This window comes from Pseudophryne corroboree, chromosome 2, assembly GCF_028390025.1.
Source record: "Pseudophryne corroboree isolate aPseCor3 chromosome 2, aPseCor3.hap2, whole genome shotgun sequence".
NCBI lineage: Eukaryota > Metazoa > Chordata > Amphibia > Anura > Myobatrachidae > Pseudophryne > Pseudophryne corroboree.
In genome coordinates, this window is record NC_086445.1 from 79,887,131 (window position 1) to 79,906,385 (window position 19,255).

The 19,255-nt window shown below is 45.5% G+C and overlaps 1 protein-coding gene and 1 long non-coding RNA gene across 2 annotated transcripts; one reads left to right on the forward strand and one right to left on the reverse strand.

Annotated features, from left to right (window-relative positions):
- Positions 1–10,178: 10,178 nt before the first annotated feature.
- On the forward strand, positions 10,179–14,390 carry LOC134990156 (myb-related transcription factor, partner of profilin-like). The gene is made up of 4 exons (XM_063950656.1): positions 10,179–10,438; positions 12,882–13,060; positions 13,228–13,747; positions 13,825–14,390. Exons 2-4 carry the CDS (start codon positions 12,884–12,886, stop codon positions 14,388–14,390), a joined length of 1,263 nt encoding a protein of 420 aa, XP_063806726.1. The 5' UTR covers positions 10,179–10,438; positions 12,882–12,883.
- Positions 14,391–17,182: 2,792 nt separating this feature from the next.
- LOC135050518 (uncharacterized) lies at positions 17,183–18,954 on the reverse strand. Its single transcript, XR_010241643.1, has 5 exons — positions 18,707–18,954; positions 18,238–18,609; positions 17,981–18,156; positions 17,580–17,707; positions 17,183–17,306 (listed from the first exon to the last, which is right to left on the reverse strand). It is a non-coding gene; the product is annotated as an uncharacterized LOC135050518 (long non-coding RNA).
- Positions 18,955–19,255: the final 301 nt, after the last annotated feature.

Genomic DNA, 19,255 nt, shown 5'->3' on the forward strand with positions numbered 1-19,255 from the left:
ATTGGACTCCTTTCTTTGGTCACTCCAAATATATGCCTAGTGACTACTATATGTAAGGAGTGGAAAATGTATATAATTCGTAACAATTAAGTTACAAACTAAAAAGGATTACATGCAAACAGCTGATAAATCAGCATAAGATACAGTGATCACTGAGGTTAGTTGTATGTATATAGTCACTTAAATATATGAGGGAGTAATTCAAATATACCACATATAAGCAAAATATGTGACACGGCGGTCACATGGGAGTAAATAAATGCATATTATCACAAATATTCATCAACTGGTAAGTCAATATATGACATGGCGGTCATGACACAGTTGTCATAAAGAGATGTGACAAAGTGGTCACAAAACCTTAACGATCACCAGCTGATTGATCAGCATATGACACAATGGTCACAAAGAGATAATTATAAATACAATCCCTTAATTATACCACATGTGACCTGATTGTCACAAGTATTCATCAATTGATGTCGGTTTGTGACCCGTCAGTCACGACACAGTGGTCACAAAGAGATACTTAAATTGTAGAAAGGTATGTAACACGGCGGCCACAGAATCCTTAACGATCACCAGCTGATTAATCAGCATATGACACAATGGTCACAAACAGATAATTATGAATACAATCCCTTAATTATTCCACATGTGACATGGTTAACAACCACCAGTTGATTGATCAACATATGACACAATGGTCACAAAGAGATAGTTATAAATACACTCCCTTAATTGTACCGCATGTGACATAGAAGTTCACAGAAAAATTATAAATAAGTTATTAGAAAAAATATATATATATGTGGAAAAATTCATAAATGCCACATTACATCACTAATTGATAAATGTTATGTTTGTGCTTAGAAAAAATCACCAGTACGGCCGTACCAATTAACTTGAGTGCCTGATTAAGGCAGAGTGGCAGACAATTTTGAATAGATATCAAACAGATACCAGCTGTAATGAACAATTATTTCTTTAGATTGCACTTGGGGACTGAACTGCTATAGGGTATCTCTGATGTTCAGAGTTCTATAAGAGGTATTTGCAGATTATTCAGTCAATCAGTTGCAGCCTTGCAAATTTTCACTGTAAAATAGTTAGATTGCACATTGGTGTGGGGTATATACGATACCAGTGCTGGTCTGTACGCTGTCCATTCCGTTTTAGGCCGTATAAGGGCTCCGAGGGCTGCAGCGGCGTGTGTCTGTAATAGCGGTGGGTTGTAGACGTTGCCGCGGAGACACTCCGGAAGCTGCAGCGGCGTGTGTCCGTGGTCTCACTGAGGGCCGTTGCCTGGTGATGGTCTAAGCGCTCCGGCTGGCGCGATCACGTGTGCGCATCACGTGATTGCTTGATCCTGACGTACGTTTCGCAAATTAAGCTTGGTCACAGGACGTAATCTATTTAGACTGGTGCGGTTTTCCCCCCTAAACTCCCTTTTTTCCCTTCTATAGGAATAAAGCTCCTGGAAGAACTTACAAAATTTGTTTGGCTTGGCCGGTATTAGGGGCATAAAGATTGGCCAATGTAACTTCCTCGTGTCTAATTTTCCCTTGTACCGTAATATAACAACCCTCACTGTCGCATTTGTAATCTAGGAACTGGAAAGGAGTGGAACATTTCACAAGAATAGCCATACCATTTTGTTTTGTTGCATTATTGGAGTACCAGGCCATGGGAAAGGATTTAGACATCAGAGAGGGATGCGAGTTCACTTTCAGATACGTTTCCTGTAAGAAAATCATTTCCCCTTTTAACATTTTAAGAGATCTATGGAGATGGGATCGTTAAGTTTGAGTTAAGACCTTTAACATTAATTGACACACACATTAGTGGCATGGTAGAAGAAGGGAAGAAAGGGAATGCCCTGAGGAAGGCCAAGGAGCCCCGGGCTCTGCTGAAAGGGCAAAAAAAAAAGAAGGAAAGAGATATAAATGCAGAGATATATGGTTCTATATACGGATATATAGAAACACCTAAAAGAAAGTAAAATAAATAAAAAATAAGTAGACAAAGTACCCTAAAGACAGGGTAATTGGCTACTAAGTTTGAGCTCTATAACAAAGACAGCTCACTGGTGGGATACAAATCCAGTAAACTCGAAGAGGGTACAAACCAAGTACAATAATTCGTATCTATAGTCCCTGAGGACGGGGGGACAAAGTGGCTGGCTAAAGCGCTAACACCTCCCACCCAAAGCTAAATATATATATATATATATATATATATATATATATATCCGTAGAAATGTCCGCACTCACGTCCAATATGTCATCGCCGTGGGGTGCTCCTCATGATAACCCCAAAAAGGTTTCACATATACCAGGTGTGTTGGAAAAACCAACAGAGGGAACTCACCAGTCCATAAAGATAATAAAGGTTTTATTGATACATCATAATCACCAGTAATGTGTCGACGTTTCGACCCATAGGGCCTTTCTCAAGACAGTCAGAGAAGACATCCAAACAGGCTGGCATGCTGTTTGGATGTCTTCTCTGACTGTCTTGAGAAAGGCCCTATGGGTCGAAACGTCGACACATTACTGGTGATTATGATGTATCAATAAAACCTTTATTATCTTTATGGACTGGTGAGTGCCCTCTGTTGGTTTTTCCAACACACCTGGTATATATATATATATATATATATATATATATATATCTCCAGCAAATTGAATCAGAGGGCACTCTCAATCACTTTAACTGGTTACCAACTAAAAATTTACCAAATGATTATGGCTTTACACAATTTATTAAAAGCAAAGTATTGCCCAATCTAGACAGAGGTAACCCTTTTTCACAATTACAGATTACAATATATGTCAAATGTACAATAGTGTAGGGTTTCTTTTCTCTCTGTCTTCAACCCTGACGAGTTTCGTCCTTCGTGGACTTCTTCAGAGGGATGGTCAACACAGCTGGTAAAACATACATATTATAATGTATAAAAAAAATATACATATTACAATTTACAAACAATAACAAGTAAAATACATAAATTTACACTTATTAGAAAATTGTTAAACTAAAATACTAGATATTCAATAGATCGAGCAGGAGATGAGGATGTTCCATACTAGCTGGTCAGAGAACATATGCAGGAGAGTAACATATTGTGTAACTTCACTATACATGCAGTGTGTTATTTTACTACACCGTTCCATAGGGATAAGATGATAATAACAAATTACATGAAGATGAAAGATTCCATAAAGTACATACCAAATGGTCAGTCCATGAAGCAACCATATATGAATTAAATGGGTTGAAACACTCTAATGCTCAAAAATGTTGAACACTTTCTACAAAACAATATGTTATGACTATGTTACATTCCATTCTAATAGAAAAAGTACCATTATGCACTCAGCATATATGTTACTTACAGACCAAATTAGCAAAGGACCTCTTTCCAAAAAACATGCTGGTCCAAATGGTCAATGGGTAAATATCCTATACATAGAGAAATTCTTTTTATATTAAAAAAAAAAAAAAAAAACTTTCTCTATGTCTAAATATAATTGGAAACACTCAATAATTTTAGCAAGACTAATTTGCAAAGTCATTATACATACCCACTTTGGGTGAGCCTCAAAATAATGATGTGTGAGAGAAATAGGCCACCTGAAAATCATTAATTGATATAATCTATTAGGGTGGATTTCCCCCCCCTTTTTCCTCCTTTTCCCCTTCTATCCAATTACTAATTGATTATAATTAAATAAACTACTATTAATTAGATTCTCATAATAAAAATAAATATAAATTGAAAAAAGGGAACCAAGTCCTATACTTACAGATACAGCAGTAGTTCCTATGTGCTCTCCCAAGTGCAACTGACTGACTGTGTGAATGGTGGGACATTATATACCACTAACCACTCCCACTGAAGAATGATGGCCAATCAAATTTTTTTTGAAAATTAACAATCTGCCAGCCCAATTGGAGACAACACAGGAACATAGAAATAAGTAAATATTATATACTATCTAGTGAAGTGATAATTATGTGAATACGTGAGTGTTAAACCTAATTTAAGAAATATATAAAATTGACCGGAAGTGACATCACTAACACCCTTTATGGAGATATAAAGTGTTAAGGTGAAATAAATCACAATTTAATATATTAAATATAGGATTTAAAAACCCTATGAATCACTATTGCACTGTGAGTAATAAGGGCGCCGGTATCACTAATACAAAGATAGAAAGACGAACACCGTGTTTATGCGTTCCACCAAATGAACCGGTGGAACGCATATTACCCACTTCCGGCGGAAGTAGCACTCGCGCTACTTGCTGGTGGTGGACCGCAAACGTGGGCAGCGGGACACAGCCCAATCCGTGGCCGCTGCTGACATACACAGCGGCCACACATAGGGCATAGAGGGACAGCGGACGCCACTGGCACATAAGTGATTAATACAATATGAACCGATACCAGGCGCTCCTATTTAACTTCCGGAAGTGACGTTTGCGCTCCACCAACCCGACGGTGGAGCGCAAATAGGAAATTAACATATTGTCATCTCTATATAATAATTATGACATGACTAAATAGAGAAAATACACTTGGTGTCTATTAAAGTGAATATAATAGTGTCTGTTAAGGTCAATTATTAATATTAATATTTAAATGGATCCTAGCTATTTAATATCAAATAAAGTGGAAAACATTAAATCTCTTAATTAAAAAGTAAAAAGATGTGGCTCATTATACTTTTATTTAAACTACTATCTTAATTTATAACGAGGGTTTCCCTTGAGAATAGTTAATTCCATATGAAAATATGCTACTTAGTATTTAAAAATGGGCTAACATACCATCCTGGGTATATCACCATAATAATGTGAATATAAAAGTGTCTGTTAATCCCTAATACCTCTTGGCAACCATAATGAATTGGATAATATATATCCAGATAGTAATTAAATAGCCTTTGCATATATCCAATAACTATCTGCAAGTTACAATTTATAGAGAAAAGTGCTCAACAAATAGAGTCAAGTCTATTCCCCTGTGGAGTGTCCAAATAAGAGTCCATAAAGGTACTGTTCCTTTACATTATTTCAATTCCACAAGTCTTATGAAAGCCCAGTATAACGTCTTTATCAAATTTTTTTTACCTCAGGTTTCCTCACAGCCTAAGAAAGCACCGTATTTTCAGGTACATTCCTTTCGGCTTCAGAAAAGCAAGCGGGTCAAAGGCGCTTCCTTTCTGCACAGAGACAAGGGAAGAAGGAAAAAGCTGCACCAGCAGCCAGTTCCCAGGATCAAAAATCTTCCCCCGCTTCCTCTGAGTCCACCGCTTGACGTTGGGGCTCCACAGGTGGAGACAGGTGCGGTAGGGGCGCGTCTCGGGAACTTCAGGGACCAGTGTGTTTGCCCACAGGTGGATCCCTAGGTTCTGCAAATAGTATCACAGGGATACAGGCTGGAGTTCGAGGCGACTCCCCCTCGCCGTTACCTCACCTCAGCCTTGCCTGCTGCCCTTGGAGAAAGGTAGTACTGGCGGCAATTCACAAGCTGCACCTCCAGCAGGTGAAATCAAGGTACCCCTCCTTCAACAAGGCCGGGGTTACTATTCCAAAATGTTGTGGTACCGAAACCAGACGGTTCGGTGAGACCCATTCTAAAATTGAAAGCCTTGAACACTTATATACGAAGGTTCAAGTTCGAAATGGAATCGCTCAGGGCGATTATTGCAAGCCTAGAGAATTTCATGGTATCACTGGACATCAAGGATGCTTACCTGCATGTCCCTATTTACCCTCTTCACCAGGAGTACCTCAAAATTGTGGTACAGGATTGTCATTACCAATTCCAGACGTTGCCGTTGGTCTGTCCCCGGCACCGAGGTATTTACCAAGGTAATGGCCGAAATAATTATCCCGTACTTGGACGATCTCCTTATAAAGGCGAGGTCCAAGGAGCAGTTGTTCGGCGGAGTAGCACTATCTCGGGAAGTGCTACAACAGCACGGCTGGATTCTGAATATCCAAAGTCGCAGCTGGTTCCTACGACGCGTCTACTGTTCCTGAGTATGGTTCTGGACACAGAACAGGATAAAAAGAGTTTCTCCCGGAGGAGAAGTCCAAGGAGTTGTCGTCTCTAGACAGAGACCTCCTAATACGTATACAGGTGTCGGTGCATCAATGCACGCGAGCCCTGGGAAGGATGGTAGCTTCTTACGAAGAAATTCCATTCGCCAGGTCCCATACAAGGATTTTCCAGTGGGATCTGTTGGACATGTGGTCCGGGTCGCATCTTCAGATGCATCGGCAGATAACACTGTCTCCAAGGGCCAGGGTGTCGCTGTTGTGGTGGCTGCAGAGTGCTCATCTTCTAGGGGGCCGCAGATTCGGCATACAGGACTGGGTCCTGGTGACCACGGATGCCAGCCTTCGAGGCTGGGGGGCAGTCACACAGGGAAGAAACTTCCAAGGCTATGGAAAAGTCAGGAGACTTCCCTACACATAAATATTCTGGAACTAAGGGCCATTTACAATGCCCTAAGTCAGGCTAGACCCCTGCTTCAACACCGGTCGGTGCTGATCCAGTCAGACAACATCACGGCGGTCGCTCATGTAAACGACAGGGCGGCACAAGAAGCAGGATGGCGATGGCAGAAGCCACAAGGATTCTCTGATGGGCGGAAAATCATGTGTTAGCACTGTCAGCAGTGTTCATTCCCGGAGTGGGCAACTGAGAAGCAGACTTTCTCAGAAGACACGACCTCCACCCGGGAGAGTGGGGACTTCATCCAGAAGTCTTCCAAATGATTGTACACTGTTGGGAAAGGCCACAGGTGGACATGATGGCGTCCCGCCTCAACTAAAAGTTACAAAGATATTGCGCCAGGTCAAGGACCCTCAGACGATAGCTGTGGACGCTCTGGTAACACCGTGGGTGTACCAGTCGGTGTATGTGTTCCCTTCTCTGCCTCTCTTACCCAGGGTAATGAGAATAATAAAAAGGAGCGGAGTAAGAACTATACTCATTGTTCCGGGTGGGCCAAGAAGAGCTTGGTAACCAGAACTCCAAGAAATGATCTCAGAGGACCCATGGCCTCTGCTGCTCAGACAGGACCTGCTGCAGCAGGGGGCCTGTCTGTTCCAAGATGTACCGAGGTTGAACGCCGGATCCTGAAGGAAAAGGGAATTCCGGAGGAAGTTATCCCTACGCTATTTAAAGCTAGGAAAGAAGTGAACGCTAACCATTATCACCGCATATGGCGGAAATATGTTGCGTACTGTGAGGCCAGGAAGGCCCCAAAGGAGAAATTTCAGCTAGGTCGATTTCTGCACTTCCTACAGTCAAAGGTGACTATGGGCCTACAATTGGGTTCCATTAAGGTCCAGATTTCGGCTCTATCGATTTTCTTCCAAAATGGAACTGGCTTCACTACCTGAAGTTCAGACTTTTGTTAAGGGAGGGCTGCATAGTCAGCCCCCGTTTGTGCCTCCAGTGGCACCGTGGGATCTCAACGTGGTGTTGGATTTCCTGAAGTCGCATTGGGTTGAGCCACTTAAATCCGTGGAGCTATAATACCACACGTGGAAAGTGGTCATTCTGTGGGCCTTGGCGTCGGCCAGGCGTGTATCAGAATTGACAAAAGCCCTTATCTGTATTTTATATGGGAAAGGCGAAATTAAGGACTCGTTCCCAATTCCTTCCTAAGGTGGTATCAGTTTTTCATGTGAACCAACCTATTGTGGTGCCTGCGGCTACTTGGGACTTGGAGGATTCCAAGTTACTGGACGTAGTCAGGGCCCTGAAAAGTATAAGCTTCCAGGACAGCTGGAGTCAGGAAGACTGACTCGCTATTTATCCTGTATGCTCCCAACAAGCTGGGTGCTCCTGCTTCTAAGCAGACGATTGCTCGCTGGATCTGTAGCACGATTCAACTTGCACATTCTGCGGCTGGACTGCCGCACCCTAAATCTGTAAAAGCCCATTCCACAAGGAAGGTGGGCTCATCTTGGGCGGCTGCCCGAGGGGTCTCGGCTTTACAACTTTGCCGAGCAGCTACTTGGTCAGGGGCAAACACGTTTGCAAAATTCTACAAATTTGATACCCTGGCTGAGGAGGACCTTGAGTTCTCTCATTCGGTGCTGCAGAGTCATCCGCACTCTCCCGCCCGTTTGGGAGCTTTGGTATAATCCCCATGGTCCTTACGGAGTCCCCAGCATCCACTAGGACGTCAGAGAAAATAAGATTTTACTCACCGGTAAATCTATTTCTCGTAGTCCGTAGTGTATGCTGGGCGCCCGTCCCAAGTGCGGACTGTCTGCAATACTTGTATATAGTTATCATTAACTAAAAGGGTTATTGTTGAGCCACCTGTTGAGAGGCTCTGTTATGTTCATACTGTTAACTGGGTATAGTATCACGAGTTATACGGTGTGATTGGTGTGGCTGGTATGAGTCTTACCCGGGATTCAAAATCCTTCCTTATTGTGTCAGCTCTTCCGGGCACAGTATCCTAACTGAGGTCTGGAGGAGGGTCATAGTGGGAGGAGCCAGTGCACACCAGGTAGTCCTAAATCTTTCTTAGCTGTGCCCAGTCTCCTGCGGAGCCGCTATTCCCCATGGTCCTTACGGAGTCCCCAGCATCCACTACGGACTAAGAGAAATAGATTTACCGGTGAGTAAAATCTTATTTTTCTTGCTATACACTATGGCCCTCATTCCGAGTTGATCGCTAGCTGCAGTTGTTCACTGCGTAACGATAATTTTAAAAAAAGGCAAAACTACGCATGCGTATGGGCCGCAATGCGCACGCACGGCGTACGGGTACAAAGAGCTTTGTTGTTTTGCACTGCTTCTAGCGACGATTCTATTCGCACAGCTGATCGCAAGGAGATTGACAGGAAGTGGGAGTTTATGGGTGTCAACTGACCGTTTTCTGGGAGTGTTTTGAAAAACGCAGGCGTGTCCAAGCGTTTGCAGGGCGGGTATCTGATGTCAATTCCGGGACCTTCGTCGCATCAATCATCGCATTTCAATGTTTTATACTTTGTACAATGCTATGTATTGCCACATTATTTATTTATTTATTAACAGTTTCTTATATAGCACAGCAAATTCCGTTGCGCTTTACAATTTGTCTTTTTTTATGAAGTGTTGCTGCCACCTACTGGAAAATGCCTGTTACTATCTTGAAATTTTTCTGAGTATTCTACTTATTATTACCTGTTATACTTTGACAATACTCAAGAAGCGACACATCCTAGGCGGCCATCTTGTGAGTTGAGGCTATTTTTTTCTGCTACCTGGCACAGTGGGTAGTATGAAATGCCGGCTGTCGGGATACCGGCGGTCAGGAGTCTGACAGCGGCATCCCGACAGTCAAAATCCCGTCAAGAGCAGTAAGTAGTCTAACTCTGCCCCTACCCCTCCCTTTCAAACCCTAACTCCCCCGGGTGATGCCTAAACCTAACCATCTCCCCCTGCAGCCTAACCTAACCCTCTCCCATGGTGGTGCCTAACCCTAACCCCCCATCCCCGCAGCCTAAACCTTACCCTCCCCCACAACCCTAAGTTCCCCAGCGGTTGCCTAAACCCCTCCATCCCCAGCGTAATACTTACCGACCTCGCTGCCTCTGCGATCGGAATCCTGGCGGTCAGGATTCTGGCGTTGGTGTCCTGGCCCCTATCAGGATTCTGTCATTGGCATTCCCTCTGGTACGTTAGGATCCTGACCATTGGGATTGCAAACCCATAACAGCATCAGGTATTGGTCAGGTGCCTCAGCATCTTCTAATAATTACCGCAATGTGGTGAAAAACTGTCATAGCCTAACCATTGTGTCCTAGGGAACATTGGCCTTGTAATGTCACTGTTAGGGGACAGCTGCAACAGAAGGAAGAGGTGTAGAATCTGGTGAATGGATGAAGATGGCATTTCTGGGGAGACTTCAGAATGTAAGCTCTCACGAGCAGGGCTCTCTCCCCTCAGTTTCTGCCGCCCTGATGATTATTCAAGTGTTCTGTCCCGTTACAGCAATGTTAATATACCATTAGGTATATGCAATAGCGGGCGAATCGCGTCATTTAATCCGCCCCTGTATAATTCGACTGCTATCGCCAGCCGCAGCCCTGTCGCCGGGACCCTGAATTCACCATATTCAATGTATAACTGATTCGACCCACCCCCAGGCGGATTACGGCCAATCGGCGAGTAGTGGGAGTACTGAATTCGCCTTCCCGCCGAAAGCAGCCCTTTATTAGGGCTTGTTTGCTGCGTGCTCTGCAGCCATTTTGTGAACCTGCAGAGAGGTGTGAGGAGGTGCAGAGCTAGCAATTTGGTTGTTTGCTGTGGATATCGTTTGGACACCCCAGCAGGCTTTATTCCAGGACAGTCAGGAGGATTCCTGTTACCCGGAGGAGAGCCATTTTAGGAGCTTTTACTACATTTGTAGGTAAGTACCACATGTGTGTCTGGTGTTGCATGTATGTGTTTGTGTAGTGGGGGTTGCCATGAGGTGTACATGGGGTGTTTGTGTATGTGTGCATGTGTGCAGGTATGTGTATAGCCCCTTGCTTGTGTTGCTGCATTTTTTGGGGGAGACTTGTGTTTTGGGGTAGTTTTTCACGTTTTTTTTTTATTCTTTAATTGACTTTTTTGGGTCTTCTATTAGCATTGGTGTACCTCCTGAGTGTGTTGGGATGCTTTCTGGCCATTTTGGGGTGATTTGGAGCAAGTTTAGTCGACAGCCTGGTCGACCTGTGCTGTAGACTGTTTGGCAAACATGTGTTTTCCCGCCTAATTTTGCTGTGGTGTACCTCCTGAGTGTGTTGGGATGCTTTCTGGCCATTTTGGGGTGATTTGGAGCAAGTTTAGTCGACAGCCTGGTCGACCTGTGCTGTAGACTGTTTGGCAAACATGTGTTTTCCCGCCTAATTTTGCTGTGGTGTACCTCCTGAGTGTGTTGGGATGCTTTCTGGCCATTTTGGGGTGATTTGGAGCAAGTTTAGTCGACAGCCTGGTCGACCTGTGCTGTAGACTGTTTGGCAAACATGTGTTTTCCCGCCTAATTTTGCTGTGGTGTACCTCCTGAGTGTGTTGGGATGCTTTCTGGCCATTTTGGGGTGATTTGGAGCAAGTTTAGTCGACAGCCTGGTCGACCTGTGCTGTAGACTGTTTGGCAAACATGTGTTTTCCCGCCTAATTTTGCTGTGGTGTACCTCCTGAGTGTGTTGGGATGCTTTCTGGCCATTTTGGGGTGATTTGGAGCAAGTTTAGTCGACAGCCTGGTCGACCTGTGCTGTCGGCAGTTTGGCAAACATGTGTTTTCCCGCCTAATTTTGCTGTGGTGTACCTCCTGAGTGTGTTGGGATGCTTTCTGGCCATTTTGGGGTGATTTGGAGCAAGTTTAGTCGACAGCCTGGTCGACCTGTGCTGTAGACTGTTTGGCAAACATGTGTTTTCCCGCCTAATTTTGCTGTGGTGTACCTCCTGAGTGTGTTGGGATGCTTTCTGGCCATTTTGGGGTGATTTGGAGCAAGTTTAGTCGACAGCCTGGTCGACCTGTGCTGTAGACTGTTTGGCAAACATGTGTTTTCCCGCCTAATTTTGCTGTGGTGTACCTCCTGAGTGTGTTGGGATGCTTTCTGGCCATTTTGGGGTGATTTGGAGCAAGTTTAGTCGACAGCCTGGTCGACCTGTGCTGTAGACTGTTTGGCAAACATGTGTTTTCCTGCCTAATTTTGCTGTGGTGTACCTCCTGAGTGTGTTGGGATGCTTTCTGGCCATTTTGGGGTGATTTGGAGCAAGTTTAGTCGACAGCCTGGTCGACCTGTGCTGTCGGCAGTTTGGCAAACATGTGTTTTCCCGCCTAATTTTGCTGTGGTGTACCTCCTGAGTGTGTTGGGATGCTTTCTGGCCATTTTGGGGTGATTTGGAGCAAGTTTAGTCGACAGCCTGGTCGACCTGTGCTGTAGACTGTTTGGCAAACATGTGTTTTCCCGCCTAATTTTGCTGTGGTGTACCTCCTGAGTGTGTTGGGATGCTTTCTGGCCATTTTGGGGTGATTTGGAGCAAGTTTAGTCGACAGCCTGGTCGACCTGTGCTGTAGACTGTTTGGCAAACATGTGTTTTCCCGCCTAATTTTGCTGTGGTGTACCTCCTGAGTGTGTTGGGATGCTTTCTGGCCATTTTGGGGTGATTTGGAGCAAGTTTAGTCGACAGCCTGGTCGACCTGTGCTGTAGACTGTTTGGCAAACATGTGTTTTCCCGCCTAATTTTGCTGTGGTGTACCTCCTGAGTGTGTTGGGATGCTTTCTGGCCATTTTGGGGTGATTTGGAGCAAGTTTAGTCGACAGCCTGGTCGACCTGTGCTGTAGACTGTTTGGCAAACATGTGTTTTCCCGCCTAATTTTGCTGTGGTGTACCTCCTGAGTGTTGGGATGCTTTCTGGCCATTTTGGGGTGATTTGGAGCAAGTTTAGTCGACAGCCTGGTCGACCTGTGCTGTAGACTGTTTGGCAAACATGTGTTTTCGCGCCTAATTTTGCTGTGGTGTACCTCCTGAGTGTGTTGGGATGCTTTCTGGCCATTTTGGGGTGATTTGGAGCAAGTTTAGTCGACAGCCTGGTCGACCTGTGCTGTCGGCAGTTTGGCAAACATGTGTTTTCCCGCCTAATTTTGCTGTGGTGTACCTCCTGAGTGTGCTGGGATGCTTTCTGGCCATTTTGGGCTGATTTGGAGCAAGTTTGGTCGACAGTGTGGGTCAGCCATTTTGTGTGGGTCAGCCATTTTGTGTGGGTCAGCCATTTTGTGTGGGTCAGCCATTTATACATGTATGTATGTATGTATGTATGTATGTATGTATGTTTATTTTATTTTTATTTTATTTTATAACAGAGATGTCAAAGGACAAGCAGACCCGATCCGCCCCTTCCCCCACCCCCTCGGATCTATCCCTTCACAGCAACGAGGAGTGGGAGCCAACCCAGGAGGCGGATACGACCGACCAGGCATGTAGTGACCAGCCGCGGTCGTCAAGGGCCCATGAGAAGTCCAAGAAAAAGCCTAGTAGAAAGGTACTAACCACACCTGCAGACACAAATAGCATCAAACTTTCTTTACTGTAGTTTGCGCAATGCCATGCACACCTACTGGAATATGTGCGCAATGCCAGGGATACTGACACTCACAGGTACATACCGATCTTATTATTATTTATTTTTATTTTTTTTAATCCCTAAAGGCAAGAAGCCAGCCAGAGGAGCAGTCGGAGGAGGAAGCCTCTGGTGAAGATGCAGGACAGAAAAAGGTGCGTGGACCCAGATATACTGAGGCGGAAAACTGTACCTTAGTGGATTGCGTCGACAGGTCCTACGACTATTTGTATGGATCAAAGGCACAGACAACATCAGCTAGGGCTAAGCGAATCATCTGGGAATCCATTGCCAATCAAGTCACTGCAATATCTGGAAACCGCCGGAGCACCAGAAATTGCTTGAAGCGGTACAGTGATTGCCGCAGACAGACCAAGAAGAAGATGGGGATTCAGCGCCGACATGAGACAGCTACGGGAGGTGGCCCGGCTCTCAATCTGAAGTGGCTACCCTGGGAGAACGTTATTAGAAGGCGCATGAACCCTGCCATGGTCGAAGGAGTTCGCGGAGGTGTGGACTCCAGCCGTCCTGCTGGCTTTCCCCAGGAGGAAGAACCGCCCAGAAGACGGAAGAAGGCGGGAGACCAGCCGTCCAAAAGGAGGTCTGATGGTAAGAATACATTCACATGAGCTGTACTTCCCTTTAAAATGTTTGTATGTGCTAATGTGCTTTTTTTTTTTTTTCAGACAGGCCTGCCCAGAGGACATCACCTGCGCACAGGACATCGCCAGCGCACGGACCGTCACCTGTGCAGCAGGCATCGGCAGCAGCGCGCGGACCATCACCTGCGCCGCAAGCATCGCGAGCACACAGATCGTCACCTGTGCGCCACAGTTCGTCATCGCGCAGTTTGTCACCTGTGCACCAGACGACGTCAGCGCGCAGACTATCACCTGTGCGCCAGACACCGTCGGCGACCACACCACAAGATGGGCGCCAAACTACAGCTCCTGCGCACAGGCCATCACCAGATCGTCGTCTCTCCAGGAGCTCTGGGACTGTGACTGAAGAGCCTCAAGACACAACCCTTGTGGACCCATCACTCGATCTGTTTGAGTCTACAGGGTTAACAGACGAAACTTTTCTTGGGTTTGAGGACAGCCGTGCAGACGTATCCAGCCAGACCCTTGAAAAGTCTTCCGAAACGAGGACAAGTGGAGCTCCTGGGCAGCGGCATCACAGCATGGAGAAGGTTTGTATTTATTTTGTGTGTGTGGGAGGGGGGGGGCAGCAGTTGTGTAAAGTTTATTAACTTTCCCCAAAAAATTATTTTGCAAACAGTGGTGCCACGAACCAGCAGCGGACTAGCTTCGGGGATTGGTTCCTACTTCAGGCCGGATCTCCTACAGGAGTCGTCAGAGGATGACGAGGTGGAAGTGCAGGAGGCTCCAGTTACTACATCCCTGCGTGAGTAAATTGAATTGTGAGCCTTCAAAAAAATGTATGATGAATGTGTATAATATTGTCTAATTTTCTTTTCAGTTGCCCAAATCCAAGTTGTGGCAGACATCCAGGAAGGGCAGAATCCCTCAACTGTTCAGAGGGTTCACACCCTGGCATCAGAGATTGGGACACGCCAGGATACATACACAAATGTCGTGGGAAGCAGACTGGACAACATTGAGAGGACAATGGAGAAAATGGCAAACAGTCTGCTTGAACTGCAAAAGACTCTTTCCGACAGCACGGCCACAATACTACAGGTCAGAATGCAAGATCATAGGGAGAGTATGACCGTACTTAACATTCTGGCCGAATCCATGACCCGGCTCGTGGACAACACTGCATGTCTGGCAGCAAGCAATAAAAACATGTCGGAGAGTCATCAACACTCCTCATCCAGCCAACAGGTCATCGCAACCACACTGCAGATGATCTATGATAAGCTCCCAGGAACAGCTAATCAACAAGCTGGTGATCCACCATATCCGCCGTCGCAAGCCACAAGGACGCCTCGTACCCTTCCTCAAGTCCCATCCCAGTACAGACAGTCACAGATGTACCAGGGATATACAGGGATGTACCCCACCCCCCAGATGCCTCCACCACCGGCCACACAATCTTCAGCAGCATGGGCACAGAGGACCAGTCAACATACTCCCCAGCCTCCCAGGACATCCACGCCCTATCAGGGGGAAAAAGAGGATCCGGACAGACTTCCACCATAAACCCGGTCGTATTGTTTTATTTATTTACAAATGTTTTTCATGTATCCCTTTCTTCCCCTCCCATTAGTTTGTTTTTTTTCTTACTATTTTCTGTGTTGGGCTTCCCCACCCGTGACCGGGTACTACCAAGGAGCTTTGTGTAGGCATACATGCGCGGGCATGTATGCGGGCGCGTGTGGTAACGGATGAAAGCTCCTTGTGGCTACAGGTATGATGGGCCAAAGAGCTATTCTGATACCACTTTTTTCTTCCAAAAATCCTTTTTGTAATGGTGTACAGTAGGCTTTAATTGTGTGAATTTACTATTCACTAGTCTGTGTTTTTGTCTTCTTCATAGGATTGGTGGGGAAAAATGAAGTGGACGGCATAAGTTTGTGTTGTGCGTACCAAGGTGAGTAGAACCATGTTTCATTCAAGAAACTTTGAACCGCATGCCTCTGTAGAACCACACAGTCCAGCAATGGATCATGCTGGGCTGTGTTGTTCCACAAATGTTAGCGTGTCAAAGTGCTGACCACTGACGCCACTCTTTCACTTTGAACCGCATGCCTCTGTAGAACCACACAGTCCAGCAATGGGTCATGCTGGACTGTGTTGTTCCACAAATGTTAGCGTGTCAAAGTGCTGACCACTGACGCCACTCTTTCACTTTGAACCGCATGCCTCTGTAGAACCACACAGTCCAGCAATGGGTCATGCTGGACTGTGTTGTTCCACAAATGTTAGCGTGTCAAAGTGCTGACCACTGACGCCACTCTTTCACTTTGAACCGCATGCCTCTGTAGAACCACACAGTCCAGCAATGGGTCATGCTGGGCTGTGTTGTTCCACAAATGTTAGCGTGTCAAAGTGCTGACCACTGACGCCACTCTTTCACTTTGAACCGCATGCCTCTGTAGAACCACACAGTCCAGCAATGGGTCATGCTGGACTGTGTTGTTCCACAAATGTTAGCGTGTCAAAGTGCTGACCACTGACGCCACTCTTTCACTTTGAACCGCATGCCTCTGTAGAACCACACAGTCCAGCAATGGGTCATGCTGGGCTGTGTTGTTCCACAAATGTTAGCGTGTCAAAGTGCTGACCACTGACGCCACTCTTTCACTTTGAACCGCATGCCTCTGTAGAACCACACAGTCCAGCAATGGGTCATGCTGGACTGTGTTGTTCCACAAATGTTAGCGTGTCAAAGTGCTGACCACTGACGCCACTCTTTCACTTTGAACCGCATGCCTCTGTAGAACCACACAGTCCAGCAATGGGTCATGCTGGACTGTGTTGTTCCACAAATTTTTAGTGAAAAGAAATGAACATGAGTTTAGTGTGTCTTTACTTTAATATACTTTTTTTTCTTTTCCCCACAGATATCTATCTACACAAGAAAAGAATGTAAAGAAGAACAAACTACTTTTTTGTTTTAATTAACTTTCAAACTTTATTAAAAAAATTTCTTCAATAAACTTTTAAAAATAGAAGTTTCCTGTGGTTTTTATTAAAATTTGTAATGCATTTGAATTGTACGTAAGTAGATTGCCCAGGGAACATCAAGGGAACTGTCTTTTCACATCCACACCACTTAGGAAGGATACACCGGAAGACCTGTGGAAGAGAACAGTATGAGCTTCCAGATATGGGTAATAGTGTCACCCTGGGGCTGGAAAAAGAGGTACATACAACAGTCCACACAACACAAGCGGGTTGCAGCGGCCCAAATGCAACCCTCCTGCACTTGCATCACTACACATCCAAACATTCCCTAGCATTGCTGTTTCAGGGAATGTTTGGATGTGCAGTCTTGCAAATGCCGGAGGGCTGCACTTTGGACATGCCGGGGTGATTTTGGACAAGGGAGTTTTGGTCAATACATCTCACCTGAGGGGGGTTGTCTGCTACATGGCGGAGGGTCAGGTCCACATCACCAGTAGGGTCACCCATGGAACATCAGGTGAAATGTCGTGTCTCCTCACATCCACGCCACTTGGGAAGATACATCGCAGGACCTGTGGAAGAGAAAAGTTTGAGCATCCAGATATGGGTGATAGTGTCACCCTGGGGCTGGAAAAAGAGGTACATACAACAGTCCACACAACACAAGCGGGTTGCAGCGGCCCAAATGCAACCCTCCTGCACTTGCATCACTACACATCCAAACATTCCCTAGCATTGCTGTTTCAGGGAATGTTTGGATGTGCAGTCTTGCAAATGCCGGAGGGCTGCACTTTGGACATGCCGGGGTGATTTTGGACAAGGGAGTTTTGGTCAATACATCTCACCTGAGGGGGGTTGTCTGCTACATGGCGGAGGGTCAGGTCCACATCACCAGTAGGGTCACCCATGGAACATCAGGTGAAATGTCGTGTCTCCTCACATCCACGCCACTTGGGAAGATACATCGCAGGACCTGTGGAAGAGAAAAGTTTGAGCATCCAGATATGGGTGATAGTGTCACCCTGGGGCTGGAAAAAGAGGTACATACAACAGTCCACACAACACAAGCGGGTTGCAGCGGCCCAAATGCAACCCTCCTGCACTTGCATCACTACACATCCAAACATTCCCTAGCATTGCTGTTTCAGGGAATGTTTGGATGTGCAGTCTTGCAAATGCCGGAGGGCTGCACTTTGGACATGCCGGGTTGATCTTGGACAAGGGAGTTTTGGTCAATACATCTCACCTGAGGGGGGTTGTCTGCTACATGGCGGAGGGTCAGGTCCACATCACCAGTAGGTTCACCCATGGTAGAGTTGGATAAAAGGATCAAATATTTGCGGGAACCCAACAACAGGATAAAACGGGGTAACGAACTGTACAAACATGGCCTGGGGATATACATCAACAGGATGTAAAACTCTGAAATACATAAATGAAGAGGTTTTTTTAAAAATATTCCAATGTCAGTTTACACGATAATACAAATGTCAGTATACTCACAGGCAACTGCAAAATAATTTTGGATCAATGTCCGCCGGGAATCCTCTCCTTCGTCCATACCCACCGGTAGAGCAGAAGACCGGTTCCCGCGTCGGAAAGCACTGCGACGAAGAGTCACCGGCAAACGGTTTGCGACACATATGTTGTGTAAAATACAACATGCATTTACCATGCCGCAAACCTTCGACGGTGAGTACAAAAGAGCACCGCCGGAAGTGTCTAAACATCGAAACCGGCTTTTAAGTACACCGAAGGCACGCTCAATTACTCCCCTCGATGCAATGTGTGTCTCTTGGTAACGTTTTTCTGCTCTACCAACAGGATTAGACAATGGGGTCAACAGCCACGGTTTGTTTGGATAACCCGCATCGCCTATAGAAAATATAAAAAAAATGTTAGGTACTTGTAAAAAATAATAAAAAAAAATAATAATAAAATAATAAAAAAATAAAAAAATGAAAATACATACCTAACAGCCAGCCACCAGGCATGTTTCCTGTTTCAAACTTGTCAAACAGCGATGACTGGCTTAGGATGAAGGAGTCGTGAGATGATCCAGGAAATCCCACAAAAATGTTCAAAAATCTCATGTTTACATCACAGACCGCCTGCACGTTCAGGGAATGGAACTGTTTTCGGTTCCGAAAACATTCCTCTGAATTCCGTGGCGGTCTGATCTGCACGTGGGTACAGTCAATCGCGCCCAGCACATTGGGAAATTTGTATTTGTTGAAAAAGCCTAATTTGATCTCACGACATTCGCTGTCCGTCTCTGGAAATGTGATGTACTGGATCGTCAATTTGCGGAAAGCCCTAATGACCTGGGTTATACAGCGCGACAGTGTCGACTGTGAAAAACCGCATGTTTGAGACAGTGTAGGCTGGAATGTGCCTGACGCCAAAAAATGTAACGTCCCCAGCAGTTTCTGAAAACCGCTGATTGCACGATTTGTCCGTGCCCGAGGTTCCAAGTCGGCCTCCAACAGAGCGTACAGCGAATATATGTCGCGAGTCGATA

Coding starts and splice junctions, on each gene's coding strand:
- LOC134990156 (XM_063950656.1), top strand. CDS start 12,884: ATGTCAAAGGACAAGCAGACCCGATCCGCCCCTTCCCCCACCCCCTCG. Junction 13,061..13,227: donor AGAAAAAGCCTAGTAGAAAG/GTACTAACCACA, acceptor TAATCCCTAAAG/GCAAGAAGCCAGCCAGAGGA. Junction 13,748..13,824: donor GTCCAAAAGGAGGTCTGATG/GTAAGAATACAT, acceptor TTTTTTTTTCAG/ACAGGCCTGCCCAGAGGACA.